This window comes from Equus quagga, chromosome 16 (assembly GCF_021613505.1).
Source record: "Equus quagga isolate Etosha38 chromosome 16, UCLA_HA_Equagga_1.0, whole genome shotgun sequence".
NCBI classification, from domain to species: domain Eukaryota; kingdom Metazoa; phylum Chordata; class Mammalia; order Perissodactyla; family Equidae; genus Equus; species Equus quagga.
The window spans coordinates 51,742,928-51,762,134 of NC_060282.1; the positions used below are offsets into that span (position 1 = coordinate 51,742,928).

Consider the following 19,207-nt stretch of genomic DNA (forward strand, 5'->3'; position numbering starts at 1 on the left):
ATACTATAACAGGGTGCTGAAATTATAAGATCTCCATAGCAACATCTTTTGTTAAAGTCCAAAAACATTTTCAATTTTTCTGATAGTAAATTCAGATTGCTACTGAATTTCAGATTTGACAAATTTCAATTTTGACATCTCACGAGTGATAATGACAAGTGAGTGAAAGGCAGATATTGAGCAACTCTGCTTTGAAGTCTCATTCCCTCACCCAGTTTGTGTTTTCCAGCCAAATGCAAAACTGGCAAGCTCCCTAGAATAGTGACAGTGTTTCACTGGCTTTTCCTTAATGTTCCGGAAGATTAAGAGAAGTGCCTTCCCAGCAAAATCTGACAGTTGCCTGGGTTCTACGTCTGAAAGAAGGGAGTGGAGGGAGGAGAACAGCGTTACGTATTGGGCCAAATTTACCACAGATCTTTTCAGATGTTTCCTCTAAATGCAAAACCCATTCTTTCAAAATTCCTGGAGATAATGAGATCTCTGTCAATTTTGAAATGACAGATTTTCCAGAATACTCAGATTTTTAAGAACTATTACATGATCTTCTATGTATTTCCACATATTGTATATAAAACTGGTAGCTACAACAAGAAATATTTCTTAAGATAAAGTAATCCCTATACACTTGACAGCCTTTGATTTTGCATTATCTCAAGGAGTGTTACAAAATGAAAAGATAAAAGATCTGCAGTATGTTGAAGGCTTAGATGAACTGAATTAGTTTTAAATCAGAGCGATTTAAATCAGTGTGACTACAGATTAAAAGTGCTGAAGTACTAAGTGCCTGGCTGCCTTTTCCTGAGAAATCCCCCATTTAGGGCTCAATGTCAGGTGACACCGATTAGGGTTTCTCTGGAGAGTCAGCTGGCAGTCCTGGGTCTCTGCAAACTGGACAGCAGTTTCCTTTTACCAATTCAAGACTGGAACACGGAGCCAGGGGACAAATCTCCAACGTACACGTAACCTGGCCATGCTGAAAGGCAACATTCAAAGATTATCCCCATGTTTCTCACAGTGAAATTACCTTTTAAAAAGATTTTTTATAATACATAATCCGATAGGTTATTTCAATTCAATAAAAATTACTCATGGTAGGAGCTAATCTTTACATGTAGCTCCTATTAATTCTTTATTTCTACTCATTTGAAGGATAAAGTGAGGTTAGAAGTGCTGACCTGTGCAATGTGGCCTCCCACACCATAAGGTATGGGGTACGGCACACAGGAGGAAGCTCAGGTACTTCACTGGGGGGAGGGACGCCGGAGCAGACTCAGCTCTGTTCAAAAAGATAATCAAATAAAAACTGGGCCTTTTTCTTTTAGTAGATACCATGATAACAGCTTTTAATATTTACATAGAACTGTGTAGTTTACCACGTGCTTTCAGGCAATGTTTGTAACAAGCCTGAACAGGGAACAATGAAATGAATTCAAGCTCCAGTTCTGCCTCAGTTTACTTGTGTGAGTTTGAGCACTGTTCCAAAAACTTCTTGAGCCTCAGTTCTCTCATTTGTTGGTGACAATGTGAAAAGCCCACATGGTATCTGGCACATACCCATTAGGTAGTAGTTATATTTTCATCAATAATCAGAAATCTTGAAATCTCACATAAATAGCCTGACCTTAAAAATATGCCTAGAATGCATTACGAAAAGCATATTTGTTCCCTTTTTTGAATACTTCAGGTATTTCTCAACTGGCAGGCTGGCGGAAGTAAAACAGTAGGAGGAAGGTGGGAAACCTTCTAGCAGCACATACCCTACAGGGACAGTTAACGCAGTCTTCTTTCATCCACTGCTCACTGTCCTTCTCCGAATGCCTTTATCATCTATACGGCCTGCCTGCCCAAGGCGTGCCTCCAACTTGTTTATCTAAAAGAGGATGGGAAGGAAAGGGAAGTGGGAATTGAAACAGGAGCAACATCTGATAAATAACATGGTTTGATGAAGTGCTCTATTCTGGAAGCATACACGTGGAAGGCAAAAGAAACTTCAAAGCCAACATGATTTTTCTTGACATTGTTAACCAAAACTTAATGAATCTGGCTCATTCAGTGTCTAAGCTAATAAACTGGTCCCCATATGTAGCAAAATATTAGAAATGGATTTACTATCTGAACAGTGAATTTATAAAGGAAACGGAAGGAAAAGGAAGAATTTATGATTTAGGTGGTACTTGAGCTAGGCATGAATAAAAGTGGTATTTGGTTACGGGAGTAAGCACATGGGTGTGTGGGTGGAAAGACACAGTACATTTCAGCTGAAGGAAAACTGTGCAAAATAAGTTAAAAAGAAGGGACGGTGAACACTGAGCATTACAATTTGTATAGAACATAAAACATATGAAAAGGATTATTTGGAAATTAGATAAAAATATGGGTTAAGACTATGTCTTAAAGAGCCACGAATATCCATGAACTTGGACTTCATTGAGGTAGCAAAAAATCTTGATGTAAAAAAATTTTGATTCTATAAAATATTTTACCACATGTGGGTTGAGGTAGGACAGCAGGATCGGCTCTTGGAGGTAATTTAGTATTAAAGTACCTACACTTGGCAAGGGGCATCTATTGTTTATTAATTTATTCATTATCTAATAGGAATATTAAGTACCTAATATGTACCGGCTAAACACTAATGAACTAAAAAGACTTGATCCCTGCTTTACGTGAGCAGGAGAATAGAGAGGATGATGGCATAAATTAAAATTTGTGATAGAGGCAGAAATGATAGGGTTTTACAATGACTAGATGTGGACCAAATTATCCACTGCCTCAGTTGGTTCATGGGTGTGGGGAATGAAAATCACAAAAATCTCTGAAGATTCTAGTGATTATAGCCTAAAAGACTAAGAGGAAAGAAATCTTTTATTCCTAAAAATACTGGGGAAATGGAAAAACATTAGTAAAGTTGAATAAATCCCCTCAAAATAAAAAAGAGTAAAGGTGGTTCTAAAGTATGCAAAAGATATTCAGGTAGTAACTTCTGTCTTCAAAGAGAAAAGTATAGAAAAGCAAAATAAACGACAGCAACACATCTATTGTAAACTTCAGGCACTTAGAGCAATAAAATATTTTCAAATTTTAATGAAATGACAAAGGAACTCTTTAAGAAAGGAAATAACCTGAGAATCTTTTACGTACCATAAATATAAGAGCTATAGCACATGATGAAGTTTCGTTCTGGACTTAATTACAAAGTCTTGAGAATAAAAGGATGTTTGGTAGGTAGTTATAGACCGTGCTGGACTATAACATTCATTTCCCTATCCTTCCATGTGTTCATTGCTGGTATATAGAAATACAATTCATTTTTGTATGTTTAGCTTGTGTACCTTGTATCCTGTGACCTTGATGAACTTGCTTATTAATTAGGAGTTGTTTGGTAGATTCTTTATGATGTTTTACAAAGGTAACTATATCATCTGAAAATAATTTTATTTTTTCGTTTTCTTGCCTTATTGCACTGGCAAGAACTTCCAACACATAAGAGTGGTGAGAATGGACATCCTGACTGTGCAATATTAGGGGAAAAGCTTTCAACCTTCACCATTTAGCCTGTTAATATAGTGGATTATGTTGATTGATTTTTAAATATTAAAACAGCCTTAAATTCCTGGAATAAACCCAATTTAATTATGTTGTAAAATTCTTCTTACATATTTCTATATTCTATTTGCCAATATATTATTAAAGGTTTTTGAACCCATATTAATGAAGGATATTGGCCTATGGTTTTCTTTCTTTTGTACTATCTTTGCCTGGTTGTAGTGTAAGAGTAATACTATCTTCAAAAATGAATGAAGAAGTATTCTTTCCTCTGCTATTTCTGGAAAATTAGTGTTAATTTTTCTTTAAAGGTTTAGTAGAATGCTCCGGTGAAACCATCTATCCATAGAGATTTTGAAGGAGATTTTTAAAAAATTACTAATTCAATTTCTTTGAATTATAGAGCTATTCAAATTACCAATTTCAGATGGAGTGAATTGTGGTAGTTTGTGTTTTTCAAGGAATTGGTCCACTTGATCAAAGTTGTCAAATTTATGTATGTAGATGTTTCCTTTTTTCTGCTTGCCTTGAGTTTATTCTATTCTTACTTTTCTGGATTCTTGAGGTAGAAGCTTAGATTATTGATTTGAGAGACTTTCTCTCTTTTCTAATGTATGCATTTGGGGCTATAAATTTCCCTCTCTGTTTGCTTTATGTTAATTTATGCTTCATTTTCACTGAGTTTAACATATTTTTTTAATTTCCCTTAAGACTTCCTCTTTGACTCATGGGCTATTCAAAAGTGTGTTGTTTAGTTTCTAAATATTTGACTATTGTCCTACTGTCATCTTCCTGTTATTTCTAGTTTTATTTCATTGTGGTCAAAGAACACGCTCTATATGACTTGAATTTTATTAAATTTAATAGGTCTCTTTAATGACCCAGATTGTGGTCCTTCTTGATATAGGCAAACCTTGCTTTATTGTGTTCTGCTTTATTGTGCTTCACAGATCTTGTGTTTTTTACAGATAGAAGGCTAGTGGTTCCCTGCATCAAGTAAGTCCATCGCTGCCATTTTTCCAAAAGTATTTGCATATATCTCATGTTTCTGTGTCACATTTTGGTAGTTCTCACAATATTTCAAATTTTTCATTATTATTGTATTTGTTTATGGTGATCAGTGATCTTTGATGTTACTATTGTAGTTGTTTTGGGGCGCCACAAACCTCACCCATATAAGAAGGTGAACTTAATCGATAATGATTGTGTGTGTTCTGACATCTCACTCCCCCTCCATCGGCCTCCCTATTCCCTGAGACACAACGATATTGAAATTAGGCCACTTAATAGCCCTACAATGGCCACTGAGTGTTCAAATGAAAGGAAGAGTCACACATCTCTCACTTTCAATCAAAAGCTAGAGAGGAATGAACTTAGTGAGGAAGATATGTTGAAAACTGAGATAGGCTGAAAGCTAGGTCTCTTGCACCAGTTAGCCAAGTTGTGAATGCAAAGGAAAAGTTCTTGAAGGATATGAAAAGTGCTACTCCAGCGAACACACAAATGATAAGAAAGCAAAACAGGCTTATTGCTTATATGAAGAAAGTGTCAGTGGCCTGGATAGAAGATCAAACCAAGAACAGCATTCCTTTAAGCCAAAAGCTCATCCAGAGCAAGACCCTAACTTTTTTCAGTTCTGTGAAGGCTGAGAGAGGTGAGGAAGCTGCAGAAGAAAAGTTCGAAGCTAGCAGAGGTCGGTTCATGAGGTTTAAGTAAAGATGCCATCTCCATAATATAAAAGTGCAAGGTGAACCAGCAAATACTGATATAGAAGCTACAGCAAGTTATCCAGAAGATCTACCTAAGATAATTAACGTAGGTGGCTACACTAAACAACAGATTTTCAATGTAGACAAAACAGCCTTGTATTTGAAGAAGATGCTGTCTAGGACTTTCATGGGTGAAGTGGAAAAATCATTGCCTGGCTTCAAAGCTTCAAAGGACAGGCTGACTCTCTTGTTAGGGACTACTGCATCTGGTGACTTTATGTTGAAGCCAATGCTCATTTACCATCCTGAAAATCCTAGGGCCCTTAAAAATCGTGCTAAAGCTACTCTACCTGTGCTCTATAAAGGGAAGAACAAAGCCTGGATGACAGCATATCTGTTTACAACTTGGTTTACTGAATATTTAAGCCCACCGTTGAGACCTACTGCTAAGGAAAAAACATTTCTTTCAAAATATTACTGCTCATTGACAGTGCACCTGATCACCCAAGAGCTCTGGTGGAGATATACAACAAGATTAATGTTGTTTCCATGCATGCTAACATGACATCCATTCAGCAGCCCATGGATCAAGGAGTAATTTCAACTTTCAAGACTTATTACTTAAGAAATACATTTTCTAAGGCTATAGCTGCCATAGATAGTGATTCCTCTGATGGATCTGGGCAATGTGAATTGAAAACCTTCTGGAAAAGATTCATCATTATGGATGCCATTAAGAACATTCATGATTGTGGGAAGAGGTCAAAATATCAACATTAACAGGAGTTTGAAAGAAGTTGATTCCAACCCTCATGGATGACTTTGAGGGGTTCAAGACTTCAGTGGAGGTACTAACTGCAGATGTGGTAAAAATAGCAAGAGAACTAGAATTAGAAATGAAGTCTGAAGAGGTGGTTGAATTACTGCAATCTCACGATAAAACTTTAATGGATGAGGAGTTGCTTCTTATAGATGAGCAAAGAATGCAATTTATTGAGATGAAATCTACTCCTGGTGAAGATGCTGTGAAACAGTTGAAATGACAACAAAGGATTTAGAATGTTACATAAACTTAGGGGATAAAGCAGTGACAGGATTTGACGGGAATGACTTCAATTTTGAAAAGTTCTACTGTGGGTCATATCCAACAGCATTGCATGCTACAGAGAAATCATTCGTGTAGAGAAAGAGTCAATGGATGTGGCAAACTTCGTTGTTGTCTAAGTTTAAGCAATTGCCACAGCCACCCCAATCTTCAGCAACTACTATCCTGATCAATGAGCAGCCATCAATGCAAGACCCTCCACTAGCAAAAAACCTTATGACTCCCTTAAGGCTGAAATGATGGCTAGCATTTTTTTTACCAATAAAACTTTTTTTAATTAAGGTATGTTGTTTTTTTAGACATAACACTATTTCACATTTAATAGACTACAGTATAATATAAACATAACTTTTATATGCACTGGAAAACCAAAAACTTTGCATGACTCACTTTATTGTGATATTCACTTTATTGCAGTGGTCTGGAACCAAATCCATAATATCTCTGAGGTATCCCTGTACTTGAAGTGGGCACTTGATAAGAGGGAGCATTCTGTTGTTTGAATGTCAGTTAGATCCTGTTATTTGAAGGTATTTTTGCATTCTTCCAAATCTTGCTTACTTTTCTTTTTAGATGTTGTCTCTATTGTTGAGAGAGGGATGTTGAAATTTTGAACTATAATAGATTTGTCTATTTCTCCATTCAGTTCCATTAGTTTTTGCTTCATATATTTTGCAGTTCTGCTGATCAGTACCTGTACATTTAAAATTTGTCTTCTTGGTGGTTGGTCCTTTTATTATGACATAATGTCCCTTTCTGTCTTCTGTAAATTTCTTTTCTCTGAAATCTATTTTATCTAATATTAATTTAGTCACTTCTGCATTCTTTTGATTAATATTTGCAGGATATATATTTTTATATACCTTTTTACTTTCAGTCTTACTATATTATTATATTTGAAGTCAGTTTCTTGCAGACTGCATACAATTGGGTCCTGTTTTTTTAATCAAGTTTGTTAATATCTGTCTTTTATTTGGTATATTTAGAACATTTACAGTTACTATGATTACTGATATGTTAGAGCTTAAATATACCAACTTATTCCTTGTTTTCCATTTGTTGTCTCTGTTTTTCATTTCTCTGTCTTCTCTGACTCCCTGTGGGTTACTGGAACATTTATTAGAATTGCATTTTATCTATGGTGTTTTTGAGTGTATCTTTTTGTATAGCTTTTGTAGCTGTTTCCCTAATTATTATTATATTATATACATGTAAGTTATAAAAGACTATTTGTGTCATCATTTTACCACAGTGAAGTATACAAATCTTACCTCTTATTATATCCCTTTACTTTCCTCCATATATAATATAATATCCTTAAATATTATCTCTATATATGCTTAGAACCATATCAGAGGGTTATAATTTTTGCTTAAAACTGCCAAATATAATTTAGAAAACTCAAGAGGAAAATGCAAGTCCATTGCATTCATTCATATTTTTTGCTTACCATGTCCTTTCTTTCTTTCTAATGTTCTAATATTCCTTCTACTTTGCCTTTCTGTTTAGAAATTTCCCTTAGGTGTTCTTTAAGGTAAATCTGATGGTGACAAATTCTCTTCGTTTTCCTTCATCTGAGAACGTCTTGATTTCCCCTTCATTCCTGAAGGATATTTTCCCTGGACAAGGATTCCAGATTAGTAGTTCTTTCTGTGCTTGAAAAATACTGTGAAAAATCTTCGTGCACTGAAAAATACTTCTTTCTGGCCTACAAAGTTTCTGATGAGAAATCTGCTGCCATTCTATTCTCTCCCTATAGGTAAGGTGTTATTCTTTCACTGCTTTCAAATTTTAAAAAAAATTTTTTGTTTTCAGAAGTTTGGCTGTGATGGGTCCTGGTGTCTTACTGTGAATTTACTTGGAGCTACACTCACCCTCTTTCTTCTCCCCTTCTAGGACTCTGATGACATGGATGTTTAATTTTTTCAGTAGTCTCACAAGTCTCTCAGGCTCTGCTCACTTTTTTTTAAGTTTGTGTTCTCTCTATTGTTTAGACTGTGTGATTTCTTGTCTTCTGGCTTCCAGTTCACTGATTCTTTCTCTGTCTTTTATTCTACAGTTGAGCCCATCCACTGACCTTTTCTATTTCTGTTACTGTAGTTTTTAGTTCTAAAATTTCCATTAGGTTCTTTTTTCTGTATTCTATTCCTTTGCTGCCACTTTCTATTTTTCATTTGCTTCCAATATATTTGAAATTGCTTATTGAGGCATTTTTGATAGCTGCGTTACAATCTCTGTCAGATAATTGTAACATCTCTGTCACTTGAGTGTTGGAATCCTTTAACTGTCTTTTTTCATTCCATTTGAGATCTTCCTGGTTCTTGGTATGATTAATAATTTTTATTGAAACATTGAGTGTTATAGTATGAGATTTTGGATGTATTTAAACCTTATGCTTTAGGTGTTTTCCTCTGAAAGTGCTCTAGCAGGAGAAGGAGGGAACCACATCATTGCTGCCTTGTAGGCGTAGAAGTCTAGGTTCCCCACTCGGCCTTTGTTGACACTCAAGACAGTTCTCTTCATTCCTACTCAGTGGATTTGGGAGTTCTGGCTCCCTGTTGGACCTCCACTTATACTTTCCTGGCTGGGAGATATGGGTTCATTGTTACTGCTCCTCACATGGCCTCCACTAACACCACAGAGTGGAGAGGGGAAAAGGTGGTCTCATCACCACTGGGAAGTGGTGAAAGTCCTCACTGTCTACTAGGCCGCCTCTGAACCACCTCAGTGGGTAAGGAGAGGGGTGCTTCATTACTGCTGAGGAAGGGTACAAGTGTAAGCTCCCCACATGACTTCCACTGCTTTTGACTGCAATCTCCTGACAGGGATGAAGATCCTAGTTCCTTACTTGGTCTTTTATGACACTTAACCTCATGGAGGAGTTAAGATGCTTCAGTACAACCTGGAGTGGATGGAAGTCTGGACTCCTCATTGGGCCTTTGCTGGTGGTATTGCTAGTGGGGCCACGATTTAGTCTGTGGTGTTTGGCTGGGGTAAGGTAGTTATTGTCCAAAATTTTTCTCTATTGGTAAGCTGCCCTTTTCCTGGTCTTTTGCCTAGAGAGTAAGTTTTTATTGGGACTTTTTTTCCTATACTTGTCATTTCGAGGTACCCAGGTTATTCAGTTCCAAACTAGGTTACATGATAAAAAGATAAAAAGACAAAAAACCAAGAAACTCAACATCATATTGTTCCTTGGGCCTCAAGGTCCTTCCCCAGTTTGCTTTCTTCTCTACACCATGCTGAGTCTTCTTATGTTTATTTTGTATACGATGTCCAAGATTTTTAGTTGTACATACTATAAGAAATAGGCAAAACTATATCTTCTCTATCTTTCCAGAAGCAGAATCTTCATCATACACTGTTTTTATGTAAAATTTTTACTTAATTTATCCAAAATTACTGTTCTACACGATTTATTAACTTCATGTGCAAATTTAATAACTTAATCAAAAGCTAACTCACCACATCACATTATTGCATTCTCCACAAAGTAGCTGTTTCATCAAAGCAGACAATACTGACAACAATGTCATTGTTGACCTTCATTCTAGTAGGATCCTTATTTGAATGTTTCCTGTTATGGATTGAGTGGTGTCCCCCCCAAATTTGTACCTTAAAGTTCTAACCCCCAGAACCTCAGAATGTGATATTATTTGGAAATAGGGTCACTGCATATGTAATTAGTTAAAATGAAGTCATACTGGAATAGGGTGGGCTCCTAATCCAATATGACTGATGTCTTCATCAAAAGGGGGAAATTTGGATATAGACACACACAGGGAGAACACCATATGAAGATGAATGCAGAGATCTACAAGACAAGGAATGCCAAAGATTCCCAGAAAACCACCAGAAGCTAGGGGAAAGACATAGAACAGATACTCCTTTACCACTCTTAGAAGGAACCAACCCTGCTGACACCTTGATCATGGAATTCCAACCTCCAGAACTGTCAGTCAATACATTTCTGTTGTTTAAGCTGTCCAGTTTCTGGCACCTTGTAACAGCAGCCCTAGCAGACTAAGACAGCTCTCCTTAGAGGCTCTCCAGATGCATTCTTCACAATTATTTTTTTTTCTCTTAAGTGAAAGAGCAATTCTGGAGATTTGCTTAAGAAAATCTAACTCTTAAAGCCCCTCACAGACCCAATCAGAAAGGTAAATGACCTAAGAACTTGTAATTTTTGCAAAACTCATCCAGAGAAAAGTATGCCCTTTAAAAGGTAGTATTCCTTTTTAGAGAATACACTAAAATGTTACTTGAATCTAAAATTCATTAATCACAATTTATAACAAACCACAAGTATTTACTGGAATATTTGACTGAATTTAGATCAGTCTCATTAAGTGGTCATTGCTCCTGAGGTCCACTCAATTTTGTCACCACAGTTTCCCGTATTGGAAGTGGCCTGTGGTAGATTGTATTGTTTTGTTCAGAAAATTCAATGGTGCTCTCCACTGGGCCTTTCTCTGTGGACCATTCTGGTCATTTTCTCTGGGAGTAGTATACCTCTGTCCCAGTGCCATCAAATTTTGCTCCATAACTTGCCCTGCCAATAGCACATGGCAGAACTAATGTGGGTGTAAACACCAGTCCTAGAATTTCTCTTTTCCTGCTGCCAAGACAAGTATATTCCAGATAGGGGTGTTCCTTTAGTCTGATTCTCAAAATTTAAAAGCTTGAGGAGAGACCCAACTGAGTCCCAAAGAGTATGAAACTTTCATCAAGACAGATGAAATTCTGAGGGCCATCCCAGTGGCATTGTGGTTAAGTTTGGTGCACTCTGCTTCAGTAGCCAAGGGTTCATGGGTTTGGATCCCAAGCATGGACATACTCCACTCATCGAGCCATGCTGTGGCAGCAACCCACATACAAAATAAAGGAAGATGGGCACAGATGTTATCTCAGGGCCAATCTTCTTCAAGCAATAAAGAGGGAGATTGGCAACAGGTGTTAGCTCAAGGCCAATCTTCCTCACCAAAAGAAAAAAGAAGAAGAAGATAGATGAAATTCTGGACCATAAAGCAACCTTAAACAAGTGTAAAAGAATAGGCGATTACCCTCCCCCCAGGTGCAGACTCCTGTGTGGCTCTACATGGTAGTCTTCTCTCATTTGGAGTTACTTTATAGGTAAAGAGTTTGGAAGATGGAAGATGGCAGTGTAGGAGAACCTGAATTCACCTCCTCCCACGGACACAACAAATCTAAAACTACCTGTGGAACAATTGCCTCTGAGAGAGATCTGGAAACTGGATAAAAAGAACCCCTACAACAAGGGGCAACACAGATGGGATGGAAGAGGCAGAAACACAGCTCCAATGAGGGAAAAACCACACTCTAGCTACAGTGCTTCACAGCTGGGAGAAATCTCAAAGGTACGGAGATTTTCCCAGAGATGCAGGAGATCTGTATTCCACAATAGGCATCACAGCCCTTAGATTCAGCACAGCTGAGGCAACATCACAAAATACCTGCCTCTGCTGGCTTTGAAAAACAATGGGGAATATGCTCAGGAAAACTGTAGAACTTCAGTGAAAGTAAAATCTGCTCCTTAAACCATGCACACATTCATCCAATTCAGAAACCAGCACAAAAACACCACATAGAAAAGTCCATAGTTCATTGTTAAAAAAATGACTCCCTTATTAAGCTCAGATTGCATCTTGGAGAGGCAGGAGGCAGCTTGGCCCATCACCTCCAGGGGCTGAGACACTGGCAGGAGCTGTTATTATTGCTTAGTTCAGTCATGCTGACACAGATGCTGGCAGCCACCATTTGATTCTTTCCTCTAGCCAGTTAGCACAGTTGTCTGCCCCACCCACTACAGCACCCAAGGCAACTGAGCAGCCAGCCAAGGCAGGCAGCCCACTGCAGGGAACGGCCCTACATACCTCAAGCCCACAGACAACTTGTGGGGTATGTGGAATCTCTGTGGTTGGATGAGTGGGTTTGTGTCAGTGGGGTTTGCATGCAGGCCCACGTTGGTGGCATGTGGGCCCATAGACAGCATAGATTGCAGGCCTGCAGCAGACTTGTGCTATTGGCCATTGCAAACAGCCACAGGGGGATCTTCTCCACCTTCCAGGCACTTGGAACCAGCTACACCAATTTGCTGCTTCTGAAGCAGCTGTGTACCAAAGGCAGCACAGCCATAAAAGGCCAGGGGCCAGCCCCACTGAAAAGAGAGCTGAAAACAGCTGCACACTGCAGGCAGCTTCACCGGAAGCCTGCAGCAATTGTGAGCCCCTGAGCCTAGCAACCAGCCACACTTGGGTCTGACTCACTAAACAGAAAGACAGCAGCAGTTGTGTGATATTAGACATAACAGCCAACTATGCTGGGGCTTGCCCCACCCAATAAAGTGACCACAGCAGATGCACATGGCAGAACCTTACAACCAGCCAGCTTGGGGGCCAGCTTAGCCTATCCATGCATCTGCAGCAAAGGAGCTCCACCACAACAGAAGGGCGCACACAGCCCACATGGGGGACACTCCTGGAACTTTGGCATGCGTGACAAGAGGGAAGCACATTGCTAGGCTCCATAAGCCATCTCTTACCTAATGCCACATTTCCAAGATTGGGAGATGCAGCTGACCTATCTAATACATAGATATAAACACAGAGAGGTAGGCAAAATGAGGAGACAAAGGAATATGTTCCAAATAAGGGAAAAGGACAAATCCTCAGAAAAGGAACCATGAAACAGATAAACAATCTACCTGACAAAAAATACAAACTGAGAGTCATAAGGGTGTTCACTGATCTTAGGAAAAGAATAGATGAACACAGTGAGAACCTCAACAAAGAATTGGAAAATATAATAAAGAACCAATCAGAACTGAAGAATACAATCATGGAAATGTAAAATATACGAGAGGGACTTGATAGCAGAGTAGATAACACAGAAGAAAAGATCAGTGATCTGGATGAAAGAGTAGAGGAAATCATCCAAGCCAGATATAAAAAAGAAAAAAGAATTTAAAAGAACCAGGACAGTCTACGGGACCTATGGGTCAACATCAAGTGTACTGACATCCATATTATGGATGCCCCAGAAGGAGAAGAGAGAGACAAAGAGAAAGAGCACTTATTTGAAGAAATAGTAGCTGAAAACTTCCCTAACCTGAGGAAGGTAACAGACATCCACCTACAGAAAGTACCAAACAAAATGAACCCAAAGAGGCCCACACCAAGAAACATTATATTTAAATGTCAAGAATTAAAGATAAAGAAAGAATCCTAAAAGTTGCAAGAGACACACAAAAATTACATACAAAGGAAATCCTATATGACTATCAGCTGATGTCTCAGCAGAAACCTTACAGGTTAGAAGGGAGTGACATGAAATATTCAAAGTGCTGAAAGGAAAAAACTACAACCAGGAAAACTCCACTCAGCAGATTATCATTCAGAATGGAAGGAGAGGTAGAGTTTTCTAGACAAGCAAAAACTAGGGGAGTTCATCACCAGTAAACTGGCCTTACAGGATATGTTAAAGGGACTTATTTAAGTGAAAAAGAAGAGACCACAAATAAAAATGAGAAAATTATCAAAGAAAAAATAACAATGGTAAAGGCAAATATACAATAAAGATAGCGGATTAACCACCTAAAAAGCTACTATGAAAGTCAAAAGACAAAAGTACTAAAAATATCTATTTCTGTGATAAGAGGTTAAGGGAAACACAAAAATAAAAGTGATAAAATATCAAAAACATAAAACGTGGTGGGAGGGCAGTAAAAGTGTAGGGCTTTTAGTAAGAGGTCAAATTTAAGAGACCATTGAGTTAACATAGATTGCTATTCACTTAGGTTATTATATAAGAACACCATGGTAATCACAAACCAAAAACCTATGATAAATACACAAAAAATAAACAGAAAGGAGCCCAAACATAACCAACTAAAGGAAGTCATTAATCACAGGTGAGAGAACAAGAGAAGAAAAAAGGAAGGGAGAGGAAACATCCAGGAAAAAAGTAACAAGATGTCAAGAAGCACATGCTTATCAATAACTACTTTAAATCTCAATGGACTAAATACTCCAACCAAAAGACATAGGGTGGCTGAATGGATAAAAAAGAGCAAGACACACAACTATGCTGCATATAAGGGACACACCTTAGACCTAAAGACACTCACAAATTGAAAGTAAAGGATGGAGAAAGGTACTGCAAGCAAATGGAAACAAAAAGAAAACTGGGGTAACAATACTTATATCAGACAAAACAGACCTTAAAACAAAAACTGTAACAAGAGACAAAGAAGGGCATTACCCAAAGATAAAAGCAACAATCCAACAGGAGGACATAACACATGTAAATATCTATACGACCAATATAGGAGCACTTAAATACATGAAGCAATTATTAACAGACATAAAGGGAGAAATTGACAGTAATACAGTTATAGTAGAGGACTTTAACACCCCGCTACATCAATGGATACATTATCCAGACAGAAAACCAATAAGGAAACATCGGCCTTAAATGACATGTTAGCACAGATGGACTTAGTAGATATATACAGAACATTCCATCCAAAAGTTGCAGAATACACTTCTTTTGTAATGCACATGGAAATTTCTTGAGGATAGATCACACTTTAGGCCACAAAGCAAGTCTCAATAAATTTAAGAAGATTGAAATTATACCAGGTATCTTTTCTGTCCACAATGGTATGAAAATAGAAATCAACTACAATAAGAAAACTTGAAAGGCAACAACGACATGGAGATTAAACAAAATGCTACTGAACAAGTATTGGGTCAAAGAAATCAAAGAAGAAATAAAAAAAATCTGAAGACAAATGAAAATGAAAATATGGCATACCAAAATATGTGGGATACAGCAAAAGCAGTACCAAGAGTGAAGTTTGTATTATTACAGACCTACCTAGAGAAATGAGAAAAATCTTAAATAAGCAATCTAACAATACATTTATTATTATAATATATATAATATAATAATAATATATAATATATAATAATAATATATAATATATAATATATAATGTTATATATAATAACAATTCCTAAAGGAATTAGAAAAAAGAAGAACAAGCAAAGAATAAAGTCAGCAGAAGAAAGGATCAATAAAAATCAGAGCAGGAATAAGTGAAATAGAGACTAGAAAAACAACAGAAAAGACCAATGAAACTAAGAGCTAGTTATTTGAAAAGATAAACAAAATTGACAAATCTTTAGCTAGACTCACCAAGACAAAGAGAAAGAAGGCTCAAATAAATAAAATCAGAAACAAAAGAGGAAAAATTACGATGGACAATACAGAAATACAAAGGATTATAAAAGAATACTATGAACAGCTATACACCAACAAATTGGATAATCTAGGAGAAATGGATAAATTCTTAGAATCATACAACCCTCCAAAACCCAATCAAGAAGAAACAGACAATCTGAATAGACAGATCATTAGTAAGGAGATCAAAACAGTAATCAAAAACCTCCCAAAAAACAGACCATAGTCAAATGACTTCCGCAGTGAACTCTACCCAAACATTCAAAGAAGATTTAATACCTACCCTTTCCAAACTCTTGCAAAAATCGAAGAGGAGGGAATGCTTCCTAACTCATTCTATAAAGTCAACATTACCTTGATATCAAAACCAGACATGGAAAATAGAGGAAAAGAAAATTACAGGCCAATATCACTGATGAGCATAGATGCAAAAGTCATCAGGAAAATACTAGCAAATCAAATATAACAATACATTAAGAGGATTGTACACCACAATCAAGTGGAATTTATTCCAGGGATGCAGGGATGTTTCAAGATCCATAAATCAACCAATGTGATACACCACATTAACAGAATGAAGATTAAAGATCACATGAAAACCTCAATAGACACAGAGAAAGCATTCAACAAGACACAGCGTCCATTTATGATAACAACTTTTAATGAAATGGGTGTAGAGGGAAAGTACCTCAACATAATAAGGCCATATATGACAAACCAACAGCTAACATTACACTCAGTGGTGAAAAATGGAAAACTATCTCTGTAACAACAGTAACAAGAAAAGGATGCCCTCTTTCACCACTCTTATTTAACATAGTATGGGAAGTCCTGGCCAGAGCAATCAGGCAAGAAAAAGAAATTAAAAGACTCCAATTGGAAAGGAAGAAATAAAACTGTAACTATTTGCAATGACATGATTTTATATATAAAAACTCTAAACAGTCCACCAAAAAAACTATTAGAAATAATAAACAAATATGGTAAAGTTGCAGGGTACAAAATCAACATGCAAAAATCAGTTGTATTTCTATACATTAACAATGAAATAGCAAAAAGAGACGTCAAGAATGCAATCCGATTTATAACTGCAACAAAGAGAATAACATATCTAGGAATAAATTTAACCAAAAAGTGAAAGATTTGTACACTGAAAACTATAAAACATGTTGAAAGACATGGAAGAAGACACAAAGAAATGGAAAGATATTCCATTCTCAAGGATTAGAAGAATTAGCATAGTTAAAATGTCCATACTTCCTAAAGCAATCTGCAGATGCAATGCAATACCTTTCAAAGTCTCAATGACCTTTTTCATGGAAATAGAACAAAGAATCCTAAAATTCATATGGAGCAACAAAAGATCTCAAATGGCCAAAGCAATCCTAAGAAAAAGAATAAAGCTGGAGTTATCATACTCCCTGATTTCAAAATATGCTACAAAGCTATAGTAATCAAAACAGCATGGTACTGGCACAAAAACTCAAAAGCACAGAAATAAGCTCACACATCTATGGTCAACTCATTTTCAACAAAGAAGCCAAGAACATAGAGTGGAGAAAGGAAAGTCTGTTCAATAAACTGTGTTGGGAAAACTGGACAGCAATTTGCAAAAGAATGAACGCAGACCACTATCTTACACCATATGCAAGAATTAACTCAAAATGGATTAAAGACTTGAATGCAAGACTTGAAACAATAAAACTTCTGGAAGAAAACATAGGCAATACACTCTTTGACTTTGGTCTTAGCAGTATCTTTTTTGAATACCATGTCACCCTAGGCAAGGGAAACAAAAGAAAAAATAAACAAATGGGACTACATCAAACTAAAATGCTTCCTCACAGCAGAGGAAACCATCAAGGAAATGAACAGACAACCTAACAATTGGGAGAAAATATTTGCAAATCATATATCAGATAAGGGGTTAATATCCAAAATATATAAAGAACTCACACAACTCAACCACAAAAACCAAACAATCCAATTTAAAAATGGGCAGAGGATCTGAACAGACATTTTTCTAAAGAATATGTACAGATGGCCAACAGGCACATGAAAAGTTGTTCAATATTACCAATTATTATAGAAATGCAAATCAAAACTACAATGAGAGATCACCTCATTCCTGTTAGATTGGCTATATTTAACAAAACAAGAAATAGCAAGTGTTGGAGAGGATGTGGAAAAAAGGGAATCCTCATTCACTGCTGGTGGAAATGTAAACTGATGCAGACACTACAGAAAACAGTACGATGATTCCTCAAAAATTAAGAATAGAACCACTATATGATCCAACTATTCCACTTCTGGGTATTTATCCAAAGAACACAAAAACACTAAATTAAAAAGGTATTTGTACACCATGGTCATTGCAGCATTATTCTCAATAGCCAAGACTTGAAAACAACCTAAGTGCCCATCAATGGATGAATGGATAAAGAAAATGTGGTGTATATTTACATTGGAATACTACTTAACCATAAAAAAGATGAAATTTTGCCATTTGCAACAACACATCTGGACCTTGAGGGTATTATGCTAAGTGAAATAAGTCAGATGGAGAACGCCAAATACTGCATGATTTCACTCATATGTGGAAAATAAAAGCAACAACAACAACAAAAAACAAACAAACAGATATAGAGATTAGATTGGTGGTTACCAGAAGGGATGGAGGAAAGGGAGAGTGTGAAAGGAATAAATGGGCACATGTGTGTGGTGATGGACGATAATTAGTCTTTGGGTGGTGAACATGATGTAGTATACACAGAAATCAAAGCATAATGATATACACCTGAAATTTTTATAATGTTATAAACCAGTTACCTTAATAAAAACATAAAATAAAATAATGCAAATAAAAAATAGAATAGATATCTATTCTATCTTAAATCAATCTAATTTGCATAGGAAATTAGAGAAATAAGAAAAAATTAAGCCTAAAATATGGAGAAGAAAGGACATCATAAAATTTATAACAGAAAACAATAAAATAGAATACCAAAAACATAAAAACAAAAGCTAATTCTTTGAAAATATCAATAATATTTATAAATATCTAATGTCACTATCCAAGAAAAAATAGAAAACACACAAATTACCAACATTATAAGTGAAAGAGGGATCATCACTACTGATCTCATGAACATTAAGAGGATATAAAAGTAATACTACAAACAACTCTAGGCCCATAGATTTCATAGCTTGGGTGGAATGGATCAATTCCTTTAAAGATACAATTTACCAAAACTCACACAAGGAGAAATAGATAACCTGAATAGCCTTATATCTATTAAAGAAATTAAATCAATAATTTAAAAACCCTATAAAGAAAGAACTGGGAACAAAGCAAGACTCTCCTCTCTCATCACTTCTATTCAAACTTTTACTGGAAGTTCTAGCTAATCCTGTAAGGCAATAAAAAATAGATGGTATATAGATGGAAAGTAAGACATGAATTTGTCTTTATTCACAGATGATGTGGTTGTCTATGCTGAAAACCCCAAAGAATCTATAAAATTCTCTCCTTCAAATGTTTTTAGTATATTCACAAAGTTCTGCAACCATCATCACAATCCAA

The 19,207-nt window shown here is 36.5% G+C and overlaps 1 protein-coding gene across 1 annotated transcript in view; it reads right to left on the reverse strand.

Moving 5' to 3' along the window:
* Positions 1–841: 841 nt before the first annotated feature.
* PXDNL (peroxidasin like) overlaps positions 842–19,207 on the reverse strand; it is a 443,189-nt gene continuing 424,823 nt past the window's right edge. The window contains 3 exon segments of the mRNA XM_046641842.1: positions 842–973; positions 1,758–1,804; positions 1,807–1,870. Of these exon segments, the coding sequence (XP_046497798.1) occupies positions 842–973; positions 1,758–1,804; positions 1,807–1,870 (243 nt within the window).